Genomic DNA, 18,742 nt, shown 5'->3' with positions numbered 1-18,742 from the left:
GTGTATCTAACATTTCTATTCTTGCTAAAATATATTAACTGGAAGTCTTAAGTCAAATTAATGTCCCAAAACATCATGTCATTGCTTCGTATTTTGAGTTACAAGCTGGTAGCTCTTCATGTAAAAAAATAGTAAATAGAAAAGCTTCTGCTCTGACGCATTATTAGATTTCTTTTATCGATGTTTTGTCTAATTAATACAATAGTACACGGGTAAAAATGCGGCACTCAAAACAAGGAGAAAAGGTCATGATTTTGGGAGGAAAGTGTATTTTCATACACCATGACCAAAAGTCATGAAATCATGAATATTTTTACCGTAACGCCAGCTGTACGTTACGTTTCTAAAAAGGTAAATGCAAATCATCAAAGGGACGATTCAAATATGACGTCCATCACTTTTCAACATTTTAGACCCGCCTCTCCCCCCCCCTTGTCACATTGTGTCACAAAAGAACAACCCCCCCCCCCCCCCCGTGGACGTCACACGCTGATCAAAAAACATAAAATACATAAATTATGTAAACAAACGCTTGTATTTCAGTTCAACATCATACCTTAACTTAAAGAACATATATTTCAGCTCAACATTTGAGTGTGCTTAAATTTCATCGGTCCAAGGATTATCGAAATGAGTCTCGATAGAAATGATTGGTAGAGTTAAATCAATTTCGTTGCACGCAGGTACTTCTTTGTCGGTTAAATCGATATCATCTTCATGAAGCCATTGAACGTCCCATTCATCCTCGTCATCCAGAGAAACCAGTATTTCATCTTTCCGCTTTGAAATGATTTTCTTGGGCTGCAGCTTTCCTTGACGTTTCTTCCTATGCACGGCGTTATGCTTCTTCAAAAGAACGCCGGATGCAAAATAGATTCCACAATCCAGGCAAGTACGTTCTTTCAACTTTGTGGCTACTGATGGACAGAAGTAGTCATAGGGTCGGCCCTCTTGCTCGAAGCATGCTAGATTCTGGAATAGTGTTGCGAAGCGCATGAATGATGTGTGATCTTGATTTGCCACGGTTAAAGATGGAGTGTAACACAAAGGAACAGGAGCAGGCAGGAATCTTCGTTGTATGTAATGCTGGTAAGCACTTCTGAACTCTGGACAACAACTTCTATTGGTACATTAGACAATTTGTAGCATGTACTGCGAAGAACGAACATGTTCCGCCATCCATCTTAAAGGTTGCACCCAAAACCGGACACGATATGGGAATGCCTCGAACTATGTGAATTTGTACATCATTGAATATTTTTACTCTAGGAATAGTTTTTCACCAGAGTAATTTGAGTTTCACTTAATCTGAAAGTCGTCCTTTAAAAAAACGCTTTCTTATTTGATGAAAAGTAAAACATTTTCGTGTTGTTCTGAATTTTCATTCTTCTTATTTTTATTGCATCTTTGATAAAATCCAAGAAAAATAATGTGTTTAGAGACACTTGTGCAAAAATTTCAAAAATATCATGTAAAAAATCAAGCTGTCCGAAACTGGCGGACACGAGGTGCTAGACAAAAATTGTAGTTTGACCATAATTAGTACAAATACGGAACAAAATATGTTCTTACTATCAAATTATTATGGTTTTCTATTATGATTGCAAGATCCAAAATATTTTTTCATATTAAAAATCATTATTAAATTACAGTTAAACCTCCATGAGTCGATCTTCCATTACTCGATATCGACTCATGGAACCATATTAAAAATCAAATTTCATGGTTACTATGGTCCTCTCAAACGGCTTTCCATAGCATTGCTGTTCCATGACTAGATATTTCCATGAGTCGATGGTCCCTTCAATATCACTCATGGAGGGTTGACTGTAGTTCAAATGCAAAGCAAACGTCAACTTTTTATCGGTTTTCGAACAACTGTTTTTTTTTTTCAAAAAGCGTGCATAATTCGAAGATACGTAATTCTACGCAACCATTACTCACTATAATAGCTTCCTTTTCTTTTCAGACACCATCTTGATTGGACCCCTATTTCTCAAATTTTCGACGGTGTCCGGTATTGGGTGCTGTCCGTTACTGGGGGATTTCCCCCGATAGTTTTAACATTTTAACGCTAATCTCTTACCTTCGTCTATCATCAGCCGACGCTCCGTGTTGAGCCAAATCAATCAACGTTTTCAAAAGATCAGGCTGGTCAGTTTCAATCGGTGGTCGTCCTTTGTCTGGTCGCAGTTTTAAACGCTTCGCAAGCTCTGGATTGCATTCAAATTCCTCTTCAAGAGCTTTCTTCCTTTGCAATCTGCTTTGCCTTTGCCGCTGCTGATCTGCCTTTTTCTTTTGTAGGTCCTTTTCCAACGTTTTCTTCCGCCTAATGAGATCATCCAGGGTCTTCCATTGATTTGCCGACTACATGTCGTTACGCTCCCGGATGAGGAGACTAGAAATCTCACCATTGCTAATCTCCAATTCCTTACTAATTGCATCCTGCTTGGGGCACACAAATTGCGCACAAGTACGCTCGTCTGTTTCCAGCGGAGTTTTTGAGGAAGTGGATGGCTGTGATTCTGGAATCGCCGGAGTCAATTGAACCGGTTGGTCCTTTTTGGGATCCTCGTCTTTCACAACGTTAGCCTTTGACTTATCAACTGGTTTGAAAAATCCAAACAGTGAACCTTTTGGCTTGGCGGCATCCGACTTCAGCTTTCTTATTTGCGACTGAAAAAGATCCTCGCAATCGGGTTTGTTTTTTATGTCCCTCCAAAACGCATGCGCTGGTTCCTGATTTACTTGGCGGCTTCGTAATGGCACGACAGAATGCTTCGAACAGTTGTTGGACCATTTGGTTGCGATCCATCTGTAATATTAAAACAGTTATGATTGAATCCACACTTTATTTACATTACATACCTTCAGCAGTAAACTGGAAAAACTGTTGAATAAACACGAATACGCACGAAATAGCTGTCTGAATTGTCTAAAACTTAAAACAAAGTTTACTCAATGACAGAGCAAGAATGAAAGTTTGTAAACAATGAACTTCAGTCAATGAATGCAGTGCGCGGGAGTTTAGGTGTTATTGTTTTGTTTGCACGTTTAAGCATTTTGACACATTCTGTTGCGGAAAAAACACTAAATCAGAATCGAATAGAATCGTGTTCAAATAAACTGAATCGCAACTCTTACAATTAAATAAAACGTTTTTTGCAACAAAAGGTTTATTCATTCACAAAAAATGGACAAATGGACAAACTAGTGTTTTCATCGGACGTCACAATTTTCCACACAAATTCTTGAATAATTGCCATGGTTTCATGACTTGTAGTAATGATGTCATGGAACATAAAATTTTATGATTTCATGACTTTTTGTTCATGATTCCGGCAACGGATTTTTTTCCGTGTAGTTCCCATGAATTTTGATTTACCGGCAAATAGTTTCGAACAAATAAGAGTTTAAATAGTTTTTATGTAAAAGAAATTTTGAGAGTTTGTTAAAATGTATATTTGTGCTCAAACAAACTTTTTAAACTTAAGAACGAAATTAATGTCGAAAATAAATGAATGTCATTGCTTCAAGTTTGAATTTACTAGCAAACAATTTGAAGCAATGAGGGTTTTATAATTATTTTAGTTAATGAAATTTTCGGTGTTATTTGATGTTTACAATTTGCCTCAAACATGTTGACTGAGCTACTATAAGCAAATCAATGCCAACAAAAATTGCTCTGTATTCGCCAACAAGTCTAAAACTAAAGTCCTGATAAAATTTCAAGAAAGTTCTATTGAAATCTGAAAGGGTGCTCCCAACATCTGTTCGAGTTGACGAGAAATGTGTGTTACATAGTTTTAAAACTTTTATGAACGTTTAAAAATGTTTGAATCGTTTTTTCGACTTGACTATTTTCTCGCGTTCAGTATCACTGGTGTCGATAGTATTTTTGGATCAATACATGAAATTCGATAAATTTAAGTTACATTTTTCAATACAGCCTGACAAAGGACGATGAGTACTTTCTAATGAATCAGGTGTAAACAGTAATCCATAATAGAGTAAGCAGTGTACTTAAATAATTTTTGAGGATAAAACCGTTTTCGGCAAGTGAGTAAATGGTCAAGCAGACTGTCATTTGCGGAACTCATTGAAGTCATGAATATTCGGCAGCGTCATCCAATATCCAGTTAACAATTATTTGGAAAAGTTGAAAGAATTTTTTTCATACATGGAAAAATTAAATTTTCGACAAATTATGATTAGAACTTTTTACGTGGAGGGTCATTCCGATCAATGTTTTCCCGCTGATCAATGATAACTCTATACCTTGGAGACCGGCGGGATTTGAACCCACGACCCTCAGCTTGCTGGAAAGCTGCTCGTGATGTCAACAGCCTATGGGACCCTATCCATGAAGCTGTGACCACAACGGCACAGGATGTGATCGGCACAGGATGTGATCGGCACTGGTCAACGCAGAAGGCAAGACGACTGGTTCGATCAAGAGTGCCAGAGAGTGACAGACGTGCAGAATGTCACCAGAAGCCTTGTGGTCACTAGAAGTGTTTGTGGTCGGTAGCCGATAGAGCAGTGAGCAGTACAGGACACCGAGAACAGAAGAAAATCAAATCCACCGCATAAAAAAGGCAGCACGCAGAAAGTGTGGTAGCTGAAGCTCAAGATCCCATTAACCAGAATGATATGCGGAGATTTTATGCAATGTCAACGGTGCGTGGCTCAACACCGTACCAGTGCCCGTCATGTGCAATGGTCGAGGGGGAAATTGCTGACCGACAAAACGGTGGAGGCTGCCAAGTGGAAAGAGCACTTTTAGCAGTTGAACAGCGAAATTTGAAATGTGGCGAAGGAGATGACGGCCAAGCTGTAGATCCAACGACCATAGGAGAAGTTAAAAATATTGTCAGCGAGCTGAAGATCTGAAGGACGAGCTCCTGGTCTAGCTTCTCTAGCACAGAAGTGAGCAGCTTTACCAATCGATCCACCGGGTACTTCTGAAGGTAAGGGAGGATGAAGAAATGCCTACCGATTAGTTGGATGGCCTCATATGGTCATTCTACAAGAAACAGCACAGATTAGAGTGCACTAATTACAGAGGAATTACCTTGCTCAATTCGGCGTCAAAATACTGTCACGCATCCTGTTCGATAGAATGACACCGCTCGTAAAAAACTTCGTTGGCAAATACCAGGCAGGTTTTCGTGAGCTGTGGAAGATAATGTCTGAACATGGTTTTCCGTCGGAACTAATAAGGCTGATACGTGTAACGAAGGATGGTTCGAAATTAAGTGTTCAGATTGTTGATGAGGTGTCAACTTCGATTGTGACGTTAAACGGATTGAAGCAAGGAGCCGCAGTTTCGAATTTTCTGTTCAACATTGCACTCGAGTATGCTGTTATGAGATCAAGCGTGAAGAGAAACGGCACTATCATCACACAATCGAACATGCTCCTTGGGTTTGCGAACGATATCGACCTTATTGGAATTGATCGCAGGTCAGTGGTGGAGGCCTTCGTGCCTCTGAAGAGGGAGACAGTAAGGATAGGACTGACCTTGCCGAGATGTGACTGCAAATAGGGCCTATTACGGACTACGTATCCAGTTTAGGTCCTGCAACTTGTAAATGGAAACAATTTTCGCCCTGTATGAAGCATTGATTTTTATGGTAGCTCTCTACGAGCACGAAGCGTGAACGTTGGAAGAGGCAGACCAGAAAGCCTTGAGAGCGTAACGTGATGCGGACAATACACTGTGGGAAAATGGTGTGCCGCGCATGTATCACGAGTTATATCAAGTGTATACTATACTGTATAGAGAAGCAATGAGCTGGACTTCTAGTGTTAATGTCGGTAGAGAGAATTGCGAAAAAAAAAAAATTCAGCACGGAACCAGGTAAAGGTTGGTGATTTTGTGGAAGGCCACGAATACACTGGCTGTGAGCTGTAGAAGAGATCTTGAGAACCCCAAATTTTCGGAGCAAATGGAGAAGACGTGTCCAAGACTGATGAAGATGAAGGTTGGAAAATTTTCGAATCTGACAGATATACCCGATAAGGTTGCATTGAAAAGTAAATACTCATTCGTACACTCTTCGCTGGAGCTTTCTATCATTTATAATGTGGTTACGAATTATACATGCATCGTGGTCCCAAAACCTTACTATTTATGCAACGACTGTAAAAAGCGACGATATCTATCGTTGAAAGGCAAAGAACGCTTGCCGCTATTGCGAACGGAAACTTGACTCTGCTCAAACGGTCTGCTCCCTAACGCAAATGTCTCTTCGGTTCCGTTTCTTCGGGACCCTTGTATGAGCCCTATAGATATGTACTAGTTAGGGGTAGAGTGTGGGCAAAAAGTGGCTGAACATAGAAACGAAGAGCCGACGCATTCGTTGAAAGCAAGATTCTTTCCTTATTCGGCGCTGAGGGTGCTGTTCGGCAAGAAGTTACGAACGGAAAATTCATATGATCTTCCTCATTCTGCTCAGTGCTCGTGTGATTACGGTCTTGCTGAGTGTTGCAAGTTTTGAATGTTTTATGGCACATGGAATGGAGATGGGACCGTTTCCTAAAATATAACTTGGAATATCATGCTGAGCGTTTGCTTATTAATAATAAAATTTCCAATCGAGACAAATCTTGATTATTTTCTGGCCGCTTTACAGTCACTCGATAGTTGAATCAACTTTAACGTTGATTTTTTCAATCTAAAATTCTGAACCATGTAAATTATTCAATTAATTCACCACATCTTTAGCACACCCGAAAGTTTGCTATTCAAATGAAGTCTTTTTCTCGCTGCATCCCAGAACACTAACCAAACAGAAAATTCCTGCAACTTTCAAGTCAACATTTTAAACTATCAGACTCCCCCTCACCACTCGGAAAAACTAGTTTCCTAGAAGATCTCCCGTGAGTCCCCTGCACAATGGTCCAAAAAGTATGCTCAGGCTGACATGAGGTTCTCGTTCTCGTTCTCGATATAGTTATTTTACAACAAATAGTGTACATTTTAAATGATACTCAATTTAGTGATTTAACTAGCATTGGGTCTTCAGAGAATATGTTAAGAATTTTCAGTACTACAGCTGAATATTCTTAACACATTCTCTGAAAACACAATTGAGGCAAAAACCTTATGTCCGCCTAATTATGCTTTATGGACCAATGTGCCCTGATTGTTGCCAAAAAACTCACTCGTCGGAGGTACGGACAACTTTCTCAATGCACTGATGCCTTTTGCCGGTTGGAATAATAATAAAGTTCCCACATTTGTATCCCAATGTGACGCCAGCTCAAGATAGTGATATCGAACTTGCGAGCAAGCAAGTGAGCAAGGTCCAGGAAACTTTTATTCCTGCCACAATGCATACGAACCGAGGAAAAACTTTCGCCGTGATCCCGGGGTTTGTTTTCACTTGCGAACTGCAGTGCTTTCCGTTGGGACTTGGTCGCGGCGCATTCAGAGTTCCCACTCACCTACACTTTTTCCACTCACCTGGATGTCAGCCCATCGGCCCAGTCTGTTTCGACGGTGATTCGTTGGTTTTCCACCGCATGGATGATGTTTTCCTGGGTGGCGGATTCTATCAGCGTGTTTCCTGCGAAACGAGAGAAAACCCCAATTTTAGACGTTGCATTTTTGGTGGAGGGATTGTTACAAAAAATAATCGCAGATTGCTTAACCCTTTGCTTGTGCCTTGGGGTTTTTTTTTATTCCAAATTTAAGTCACGAAAACTTCAAGAAATCCGAAAAGATTTTCGATTTTGGAAAAATGTTTTAAAATAAATTGCAGTTGAGCTGAATTCTGATAAAAGTTTTAATAAAACTAAACAAATATTGTTTCTGCAGATAAATTATCCTACGAAACTGGAAAATTAGCTACGATGCATTATGTTTCAATATTCTAAAGATTCCTTAAGTTTTTTGAGAACCTGAGTAAAATATTGTTGCAAAAATATAGAGAAACAAAAAGTTATCGAAGTTTCAATATTTTCATTGCGGTTTAAAATGAAGCAGCCGGATCGATCCGTACTCCTCATTTCTCGTTCCTCATTCCTCACGTTTCACTCCTCATTCTTCACGCTACACTTCTCAGAACTAATTATTTATTCCTTACTCCTCATTCCTCATTCTTCATTCCTCTTAACCCCACTGTCCTCATTCCTCACTCTTCCTTCCTCACACTTCTTCTTCTTGGTATTACGTCCTCACTGGGACAGGGCCTACTTCTCAGATTAGTGTTCAATGAGCACTTCCACAGTTATCAACTGAGAGTTTTCTTTGCCAAAGTTGCCATTTTCGCATTCGTATATCGTGTGGCAGGTACGATGATACTTTATGCCCAGGAAGGTCAAAGAAATTTCCATTACGAAAAGATCCTGAAACGATCGGGATTCGAACCCAGACACCTTAAGCATGGCTTTGCTCAAGCACACCTTACTTATTCCTTACCTTACTTATTCCTCACTCCTCACTTCTCATTGTTAATTCCTCATTCTCCACTCCTCATCCCTCGTTCCTCAATCCTCACTCCTCATTCCTCATACTCCAATCCTCATTCCTCACTCTTTATTCCTCACTCTTAATTCCGCATTCCTTACTCATCATTACTCATTGCTCACTCCTCACTCCTTACTCCTTACTCCTCACTCCTTACTCTTTACTCCTCACTCCTGATTCTTTATTCCTAATTCCCTCTCGGGGGTATTGATTTACCCTCTCAGGGAAATTGATTTACCCTCTCAGAGGAACTGCTCTACCCTCTCGGGAGAATTACTTTACCCTCTCGGGGGAATTGATTTACTCTCTTAATTCCATGAATTGCCTTGATGTATTTGACTACATTGCAAATCATAACATAATATAACGAACAAAAATTCACTTTTTACAGCAACCAAACCAAATCTTATATAGTGCAATTCTGTGCAAACTGTGAAGTAAAACTCGAATCCGTGATGATCTTAAACACTTGATCCGTTGAAAAACGCTATGTATGTAGGAGTATTCGCTTCTACCGCTTCTTGACAGTAGTGGAAAAGTTCGCATCACTAAGCAGTGGAAATAGCAACAAGCTCGGGAAATTTTCTTCGCGTGTAACCGAGCAAAGTGTGATGAATTATGGTTTCGACAGATAATTTAATTGTGTAACCATTTAATCGACAGTAAACTACTAGATTGTAGTCAAAAACCCTTGGAAACCATAAATTTCAAAGGGAAAGCAGCTTTTTTTCCCAAATAAAATACTCTGAACAGCTCCGAATACGTTCACGAATCACTTTAGCTTCGGTTACTCGGGAGCACAACAGATGCGAGTAAACCAGCGCTCTGATGCTGAGAGAGAGAGGAGACAGCTGGCTCAGATTACGAGCTCCCAAAGGTCAAGAGAACCTGTCACCAACCGTCACTGTAAAACCGCACATTCGATGGGCAGTGCGTAAAAACCTTCAAAATTCAAGAAAACGTAATTAGAATGTCTATGTGTTTTTCAAATTTAAAAAAGTTGGATAACTATATATAGTTGTGTGATTTTGATCAAAATAAGTTCATCTGACCGTTGTGCACAACCCAAGAATTAAAGAAAGAAGTCAAAGAAGGCAAGATAATATGCCAACTGTCAGTGAGCTGTCTCCTCTCATTCAGCTGTCTTCGGGGTGGCATAAGGCCAAATTATAATCTGAAATATCTCAGCAAGCATTGGGAATATTAATATAAACTTTAATGTAGTACCGTTTTGTCTCACATTCCGAACAGACTCATATTCCTTACACTCGGTTTTTGTCTGACGATGTGGTTGAAATGTTTCGCTGAATTATGTCATCAAATTACTATGAAATGGCAGTCAATTTCAATTCAATTTGATCATCTTCAAATCTACTTTATACCTCGGGAGTAGTGCTGATTCTCTAGTTCGAGACCAGTATAACTAGCTGAGATTATTTGCGAAATTATTCATTTGAATACAAATTATACGTGCTGTTCGGAATTTGAATCAAGGTGTTCGGAATATGACACAGAATGAACGTAGTGTTCGGAATTTGAATCAAAATGTTGTTCTATACCTTCACGTAAAATCAATACTAAACAATTTTATTGGCTCATCCAACACCTAGCAGTTGGACTTTGTGAAGAAATTAAAATTTTCACAAATAAGAGCAAATTTATGCCCACCAGATACATTTGAAGTCACTGTTGGCCTTAAGTGTTCGGAATATGAGTCAAAAAGGTATTTCTTGAAGTTAATTACAGCTATAGTCGCATTTCGTTCGTTGCACTGCCTTTAAGTGGGTTACGTTTTAATTGGGCTCCCGTTAATTGAGCTATAGCCCACCTAGGCGCCCAGATAGCCGTAGCGGTAAACGCGCATCTATTCAGCATGACCATGCTGAGGGTTGTGGGTTCGAATCCCGCTGATCGAGGATCTTTTCGTAAAGGAAATTTTCTCGATTCCCAGGGCATAGAGTATCTTCGTACCTGCCACACAATATACACATGCAAAAATGGTCAATCGGCAAAGAAAGCTCTCAGTTAATAACTGTGGAAGTGCTCATAAGAACGCTAATCTGAGAAGCAGGCGTTGTCCCAGTTGGGACGTAAAGCCAGAAAGAAGAAAGAAGAAGCCCACCTAAAACAAAGGCATAAGTAATTTTCTGACATAAGACGCAATTTATCAATGTTGGTAGCTCTCTTTTCCTTTCGTTCTATGTTATTTGACAGCTCGAAACTCAGCCTGATGAGTGAAAGTTTCTTACTAAGTGGGTGCGGCTTATTTTTCAAAAGTTCTCAAAACCAAAAATTCGTGTGCTCTACTGAATTCAAATCACATTAAAAGATAAACCTCAAAATCTGAGCCAAAAATATTAACATTTAGAGGTGGCGCAAGCGTCTTGAAGGTGAATTTTTAAGTTATAAAATATGACCTGCAGTGAAGCAAACATAACTTTATTGTTTCTCAACCGATTTTTAAACTTTTAGCACCATTTACTTTTAAGTTAAATTTATGAAAACTTTGTAGAACATCGAATTTGTCTAAAATAAAAACTTGTCTTAGTTAAAAATACTTTTATCCGAATTTTTCCTCATTTTACTAATAAAAAACATGATTTTTCAATGAAAAATATTTTCTATATAACCTAAACTTATAAAGCATCTTGCCTTAATTACGAGTTGAATAGTGCATATATTTTTTAAAATATGCAAACATAATTTTGTTTCAAAAATATTTAAAAATTGTTGCAAAGTCCTTCCCAAAGGTTTAACAAATGAGAAAAATCAGTATCAGCTTTAGAGACAATATTTAACTGCCAAAAATTTAACCAAACGGGCATTTTTTGTTAGAAAAATCATTTTTGTGCAGTTTTTGTTGAATAACTTGGTCAAGACATTTTTTAGATAAATGTGATTTATGAAAGGTTTAAAAGTAATTAAATTAGCTTCAAAAGCATGTAAAAAGATTTGGAATCAGTTGAGTAATCATGAAGTTATGGTCAAACAAAGTTGAAATTTTTAGTAAAATGAGGAAACATTTGGAATAAATTACTTTCAACTAAAACTTGTATTGATTTTAGACAAATTTGGTGTTTAACAAAGTTTTCATAAATTTAATTTTGAAGATATTGATGCTAAAAATTTTAAAATCGGTTTATAAATAACAAAGTTATGTGTACTTCACTGAAGGTCATTTTTTATAACTTGAAAACTCAACTTCAAGACGCTTGCGCCACCTCTGAATGTTAATATTTTTGGCTCAGATTTTGAAGTTTCTCTTTTAATTTGATTTGAATTCAGTAGAGCACACGAATTTTTGGTTTAGAGAACTTTTGAAAAATAAGCCGCACCCTAGGCTACATGTTTAGCGCAACGAACGAAAGTACCATTAAAATATTAGATTCCTTGAACTAGTAGTTTATTTTTTATAGTTAATCGAAAAAAGCTCGAAAGTAAGGCCTTCTTAAATTATCACTTCTGAGGTTCCAGAGAAAATCTCGCGGAAAATACTAATTTGAAATCTCCATCACATCGATTGTTATCGGACAGCTCTTGAAAACTTGAGAGGAACACGATTCTCTTGTTTTGTTCTTATTGCGTATCAATTCTAAACGCAGCGAACTGGACTAGCAAAATTCATACAGTTTGTCTTAAGAAAGATGGAACGATTATTGCAATACGATCGATGTATGTATTGTTTTAGCATCACCCACATCAAGCCGTCGATAGACGAGGGGTGTGCGCACGAGCCTAACGATCGCAAGGTTCTTGGTTCGATTCAAGCTTGCCGCAAAAAACTATTTTTGTTTTCAAATTTCGGTTTTATAATGTAAATTTTTGTATTTCAATCCGATTTCTTCTGGCGAATTTTCTCAAAAGGGTTCCTATGTTTATCGATAGGATAAGTTGTTTTGAAGTCCATTTTTCTGAGTGTTGTTTGTTTGACACAATGCTACTCCCTCGAAGGGGTGAGTTTGGACCTATTTTCATACGTTTTCTATTTAACGCGTATAGGCCTGAGTGAAAGCAAAAATACTAAAACTCCTACCACTCAGCAAATACTTAACGGATTCAAATAAATTTAGGTCAGTTACTGGCAGACATATCGAGTTTCTAAAAGTGGTCGGAGGAACTCGGGAATACTCCTGTAGCCGGAGTTATTGCGGTGGGTCACTGGGTCAAGTCGGGTAGAAAAAGGCGTTTTTTTTGGGACATGCCAAATTATCTTAATTTATTTGCAGTTGACATAATTATTCAATTTAATCGATTATCAGAAGGTTTACGTTGATGCGTTTTTCTTAAAACTCCTTGATATAGTGGCCACATTGTAGCCGATTCTCGAAATTATCTGTGACTTGAAATTTTCCTACCTCCAGGGGCACAGAAGCACAGAACCCTTGTCACCCGACCTGACCCAGTGATCCGACGCAATAACTCCGGCCACAGGAACATTCCCGAGATCCTATGACCACTTTTAGAAACTAGATGTGTGTACCAGTATACTGGCAAAAAATAATTGAAATCCGTTAAGTATTCGCTGAGCGGTGAGAGTTTTAGTAATTTTTCTTTCACTCAGGCCTGTACGGGTTAAAGGAAAATAATCAAATTTCAATTATTTGTTCAGTACTCGCAACGTTTCGTTAACTGCGAAAGGTAAAGAATTTCACCGTGAATTGAACTTTTGCTGACACACTGAATGGCTCGATAAGGTTCTGGTCTGTAAAGGTTGCTGCTCTTGGGGCCCATTCACAAATTTCATAACGCTCTAGGGGGTGGGTGGGTGTCCGATTTATTATTATTTTTTTTTTGTTTATGAATAGCAATTTTCGAATAAGGTTCGATCGGCTCATTTGGATCAAAATCCCAGCTTTGCCAGTAACATTTATTTACGTTCATATTATTTTCAGTGCATGAGGAAATGAGAATAGCCCCTCTGCAAATCAATTCACTGATAATTTGACACAAATACATCATTCTCTGATGATTGCCAAAATAGTTAACCTATTAAAAGACGTATGTTTTATATGTTTCTCAGTATATTGAAGTTTATGCACTACAATATTCAAATAAGGACAGTATTGAAAGGTTCCATTGTAACCAATGCATGCTTTGTTGCCTCATTCCAATTAACTAATGAGTTGTGTACTATGTTTTCAGTGAATTTAAATTGTGAAAAATAAATACACCGCAATCGAATATGGTTTTCTGGCAACATGGAGCAGTAATGAAAAGTGTTTGCCGAGGAAAGCAAAGTGCAATAATATTAATATGTGATTTAAAGCATAACAATTAAGTATTTTCGAGTGCTTTAAAGACAGTTGAATAGTGCATAAGTGATCGGTGCGTAGCTTTTGTGACCGTTCAAAATAGTGAGTTTTTTTTTCAAGCTATTCTTGTGTTGCAGCTAACGCATGACGATTACTTCGTAAGTATTTATTTCATTTAATAATAATACCCATGTTATATTATATTTTTGTGAAAGATGTGATTTACATGGAACATTATAGTTCAAGGAATTTGTTGAGTACATTGAAGGTAAGTCTTGTTCCATAGATTAATTTGAACAAGGACTGTAAGTTAGTGTTGCCGAAAATACCCTCCGGGTGCCTAAGCCATCATTCACCCTACAATGTAAGAATGATCCAAAAAATATCTGTCAAATCGTATACTTTAGTGTAATTGTCAGAACTCCAAGTCTGAAAGACTTCCTGTATAAGCGGATGTTTTTCAAGGCAGCATTTGGGTCCAATATTCTCACATCTGACATACTAGACTTAGCTCAGGGATGTCAAAAATCTTTGTTTGCAGATGACAGAGGCCTCTCTGTCAAAGGACGAAGCTGTGGTAGATTGCAAAAAAGTTTGGATATTTTTTCTTCATACTTGCAAAAATGGAAGATGTCTCCTAATGCTTCCAAAACTTAGCTTATAATATTCCCACATAAACCAAAAGCTCTTTATTTGAAACCTTCAAGTAAACATGTTGTCACGATGAGAAGGGTTCCAATAAATTGGTCAGATGGAGTTAAGTATCTAGGGCTCATGCTTGATAAAAGTTTAACTTTCAAAAATCACATTGAGGGCATTTAAGCCAAATGCTACAAATATATAAAAAGTCTTTATCCACTCATTAACAAAAAAAAAACAAAACTTTGTCTTAAGAACAAACTTTTGATATTCAAACAAATTTTCAGGCCAGCCATGTTGTATGATGTATCAATTTGAACTAGCTGTTGTATTACCAAGAAAAAAGCTCTGCTGAGGATTCAAAATAAATTTTTGAAAATTATTCTGGAGCTTCCTCCCTGGTATAGTACTAATGAGTTACATAGAATATCCCATATTGGAACAAATGTCATGTGAAATATTTATTAACTTGAGACAAAAATTGTTGGAATCTTCTAATGCCACAATGAATGCGTTATATAATTTAGTTTAGTTAGTTAGTTAGTTAAGGTTTAGTTAATTTAATTAAAAGAAATTTCTCTTATAAGCAGGTGAATATTCTGAACTGCAATGGCAAATGAAATGTAATATGTTGTTAACAAAATGTTAATAAAAGCTTATATTAGTTTTACTATATTAGGATGAAAGTGTTGTCACACAGAACACCTGGACATAAGAAATAAATGTATTATTTGCAATGATATTAATAAAATAATAAAAACAAAATCTTCACTTGAAACTTATATTTTTTGGTAAAACTGTGTATTTTATTTCTAAACCAGCAATAAAACTCGAAAATCCAATATCAATACAATCCCAAGGCACATACAACTTTACGTTTTTCAGCACAGCCAGAAGGCTGCCATTCATACCTTTGTACCAGAACACCGTTCCCAGGTCGTGTGGTCCCTGTTGGATGACGCAGGTCATGATGATCTCGCTGCCGGATTTCACAAATATGTCCGATGGTCCCAGTATTCGTGCTCGGAGCTCTGCAAGTTATAGGGAGAAATAGAGAATTTTTTTTTAAACATGTGCCAAACGTTAACTTGACCAATGAAATTCAATGCCCAAAAATGTAGATGAAGCCGATGAGTTGCCTAGAGCGGGATAAATGTTTGTTGGGGAAATATTTTTAAAATGCTTCGTTTGGACGTGGGCTACCGTGTGGTGGTATGCGCATTTATTTGGTAGTACCGTGCCTAACAAAGCACAACTGGCGGTGAACTGAACGAGCTTCGTTTAATTGAATTATGAGTCGAGTTTGTGTTTTTTCAGGAACCGCTTCTTCATGAACCGCTATTATGAAATAGTTTTGTTAAAATATCGTGTGCGTTGCAAGCTACTCTGGAGCTTCATTTGAATGGCAGAAAAACGTGGAAGTGAAATAACAATTTTGGGGAATTTTTGGCATTGTAAAGAATAGTTCGGATGAATCGTTAGTTGTTTGAATTGACATTGTTTGAGCAGTGGATTCAACGGAACGATTCAAATAATGTTACGTTGAATTCTAAATATATTATTCGGCTTACAATGTAAATTTCCTTGATTTTCCTGGGCATATAGTACAAGCGTACCTTGCACACGATATACGAATGCGAAAATGACAACTTCGGCAAAGTAAACTCTAAGCTAATAACTGTGGAAGTGCTTATTGAACACTTAGCTGAGAAGCAGGCTCTGTCCCAGTGAGGACGTAAATGCCATGAAGAAAAGGAGAATGCTCAAACGATGTTAATTATGGTAAATATCATCTTCCCAAAGATTAACGGTGCACACGTCATTCAATTTTGTCCTCAATCGTGTAACTTTTTTGTCACAATATTCTTTCTCCAACTCTTTTTTTTATCAGCTACCATCTTGCCGGAACACATTTTAATTGAACCTCTCGATAAGTTGTCTGTGTTTAATTCTCAGACGAATCAGGATTGACTACAATTTTCGAAAAAAAGGGTGTGTCATTTCTCCTGCCACAAAAATGAAATAAATTCAAAGTTCTTAATTCATCTTAAACGAGGTTGAACTTCCCAAATCAATTATAAGCTCATTGACCATTGGCCCGGGGCCGAAGCCCTTTCGAGTCATCATTCTTTCTCCGAGAAATGTCCCGTTTCCGAAACGCAATCGACCGATAATAATCCCCGCAAGTCGAACAGAGCTCAGCTGCCCGAAGCAGTTAAGTTGTTGGTGGATTCACGGAAAAATGTGCAACCGCCGAGATGCGCGAGAGAACCGAGCGTGCTCAGCATTTCTCATCATTCATTCATTATTTTCATTTCCTCGGTAATCCATCTCATCAAAGGAGAGAACGGTGGTCATAAAAAATGCACTCGTTTGTGTTGCGTTGGCCCCGTTTCGTAGGGGTAGCTGATATTTCGTATGATTTCATCAACTGACGTTCGAAACAAAATACCACGAAATTCCTAGGAATCCAATTAGGCAAATTTTTCCGAATTTCCGCTGAAATTTTTCGGTTACAAACGAAATAAACACTGCACCCTTTCATTTTTTTCCATGTTGCTGGGCAGCTGCTTGTTGCGCATTCGAAGATGAAATATTAACTGGTGAGCTCGTTTCAATTGAGTTTAATAAGTCAGATTGATTATCGAGACAGCGAATGGGATATAACGTATTTGTTTCTGTTCAGAAAATTATTGTTGTCGGAGTTAACCTTATATAAAGTTTCGCATAATGTTTAAATGTAACATGTTATATTTATTTTTCCAAAATGTACATTTTTTTATTAAGTAAAGTGAAGAGGACTCAACGGCTTCCTGAATACGAGTAACACATCAGCATTCCCTTCCATCCCAAATTTACTTGCATTCGGACGCAGCCGGAGCCGGTATTGTTGAATATAATTTCGCGTTTTGTTTCGTTGAAAAAAATCCATATCGCATACCCTGACCGTTTCGTTTGCTGCATCATATAAAGTTGGGTGAATTCGCATGGTCATAAATAAATTTCAACAATATCAACGAAAGCCCTTGAAGCTCGCATTGGACAGCGTACCAAAACAGCGCTCCCGGCCAGTTGCATAAACTGGGTAATTAATATTCATAAATCCATTGCCATTCGGAATATTTACAAGTGGGAGAGGAATGCAATTAAAAAAGCATTCCGAGCCAGAAGGATTCAACGGTGCAGAAATACTTGATGCGATGGAATTCAGTCCCCATCATCATCATCATCAGCATCATGATCACCGCGAGCATCGCTTGCAGCTGGCAGTCACCCATTCAGCGGAAAACCGGCTTCCAAAACCCATCCGACCAAACTGTTTCCTTTTTTCATTTTCGTCATTTGTAAAAGCTGTCATGGTCGGGATGGTTGGCGATGTGCACGCTGCAGGGCAATGCCTACAAAATGGTTTTAAAACGGCCATTCAGTCGATGACACCGATTTCACGCCTGCCCTGCCCTATGGGCAAGGAATCGAAATTTCGTGGCAAACTTTCAAGCGCTGTCATATTGAGGAAAAATCAAGCTTAAAATAATACAAACTCAAATCTCAATGCAAAAGTCATGTTTGGAGTGATAATGATGCATTTCAAATTGAATTTGCAATAATTGTTCATCATAATCCGCAAATACTTCATTAATTAAGCTTGATTTTTCTTGAAGAAAATTTTAAATTGCGTAAAAATGTTAACTATAACTTCTTTTTTTTTTTGAGTGACGTCCCAACTGGGACAGAGCCTGTTTCTTAGCTTATTCTTTTTATGAGCTTCCACATTTATCAGCTGAGAGTTTTCATTGCCAATTAACAATATTTTGCATTTGTATACCGTGTGATGAGCAAGATGATGCTCTTAGAAGACGAGAAAATTTCCTTTTACGAAGGGATCCTGAACCGGCGGGATGCAAGTCCATAACCCTCAGCATGGTCTTATTGCAATATTCATGAATAGCTGCATGATTGCCACTATGGTTCTGTTGTCCCCTGTGATCAAGAGGTCATACTTGATGGGTTGTTTTGTTGACTATTTATTAAGTATAATTATCGATAATTTATAGTATATTCAATTTGCATTCACATTAGCCACCGTCGCAGCTGTATAACAATAGTTTGTGCAATAAATAACCTACAACAAAGCCATAAATCATTGTTGACAACAATATTAAATTTATTAATAAGAATTACGTGCTATGTAGACATGTAAATTTCACTACGTTTACTTTCCAAAAATGTACACACAGTATTTATTCTTGCCATTTTATAACACAAATCGTGTTTCCTTAATAAAGGATTATTCTAAACTCCTTAAAGGGAAATACAGTTTTGTATTAAATCATATTGTAACATTAGTGAACAGTACACATGTTCTCAATAATGA

The 18,742-nt window shown here is 37.8% G+C and overlaps 1 protein-coding gene across 3 annotated transcripts in view; it reads right to left on the bottom strand.

Annotated features, from left to right (window-relative positions):
* LOC5571839 (zwei Ig domain protein zig-8) overlaps positions 1-18,742 on the bottom strand; it is a 372,596-nt gene that overhangs the window by 66,033 nt on the left and 287,821 nt on the right. For all 3 annotated transcript variants that reach the window (XM_021841480.1, XM_021841482.1, XM_021841481.1), the window contains 2 exons: positions 15,279-15,398; positions 7,472-7,574 (listed from right to left, as the gene is read on the bottom strand). In XM_021841480.1, the coding sequence (XP_021697172.1) occupies positions 7,472-7,574; positions 15,279-15,398 (223 nt within the window). The remainder of the gene's footprint in view (positions 1-7,471; positions 7,575-15,278; positions 15,399-18,742) is intronic.

The sequence above is a fragment of the Aedes aegypti genome, chromosome 2 (assembly GCF_002204515.2).
Source record: "Aedes aegypti strain LVP_AGWG chromosome 2, AaegL5.0 Primary Assembly, whole genome shotgun sequence".
Lineage (NCBI taxonomy): Eukaryota > Metazoa > Arthropoda > Insecta > Diptera > Culicidae > Aedes > Aedes aegypti.
The sequence above is the reverse complement of the archived record's forward strand: the minus strand, read 5'-3'. Positions and strand labels throughout refer to the sequence as shown.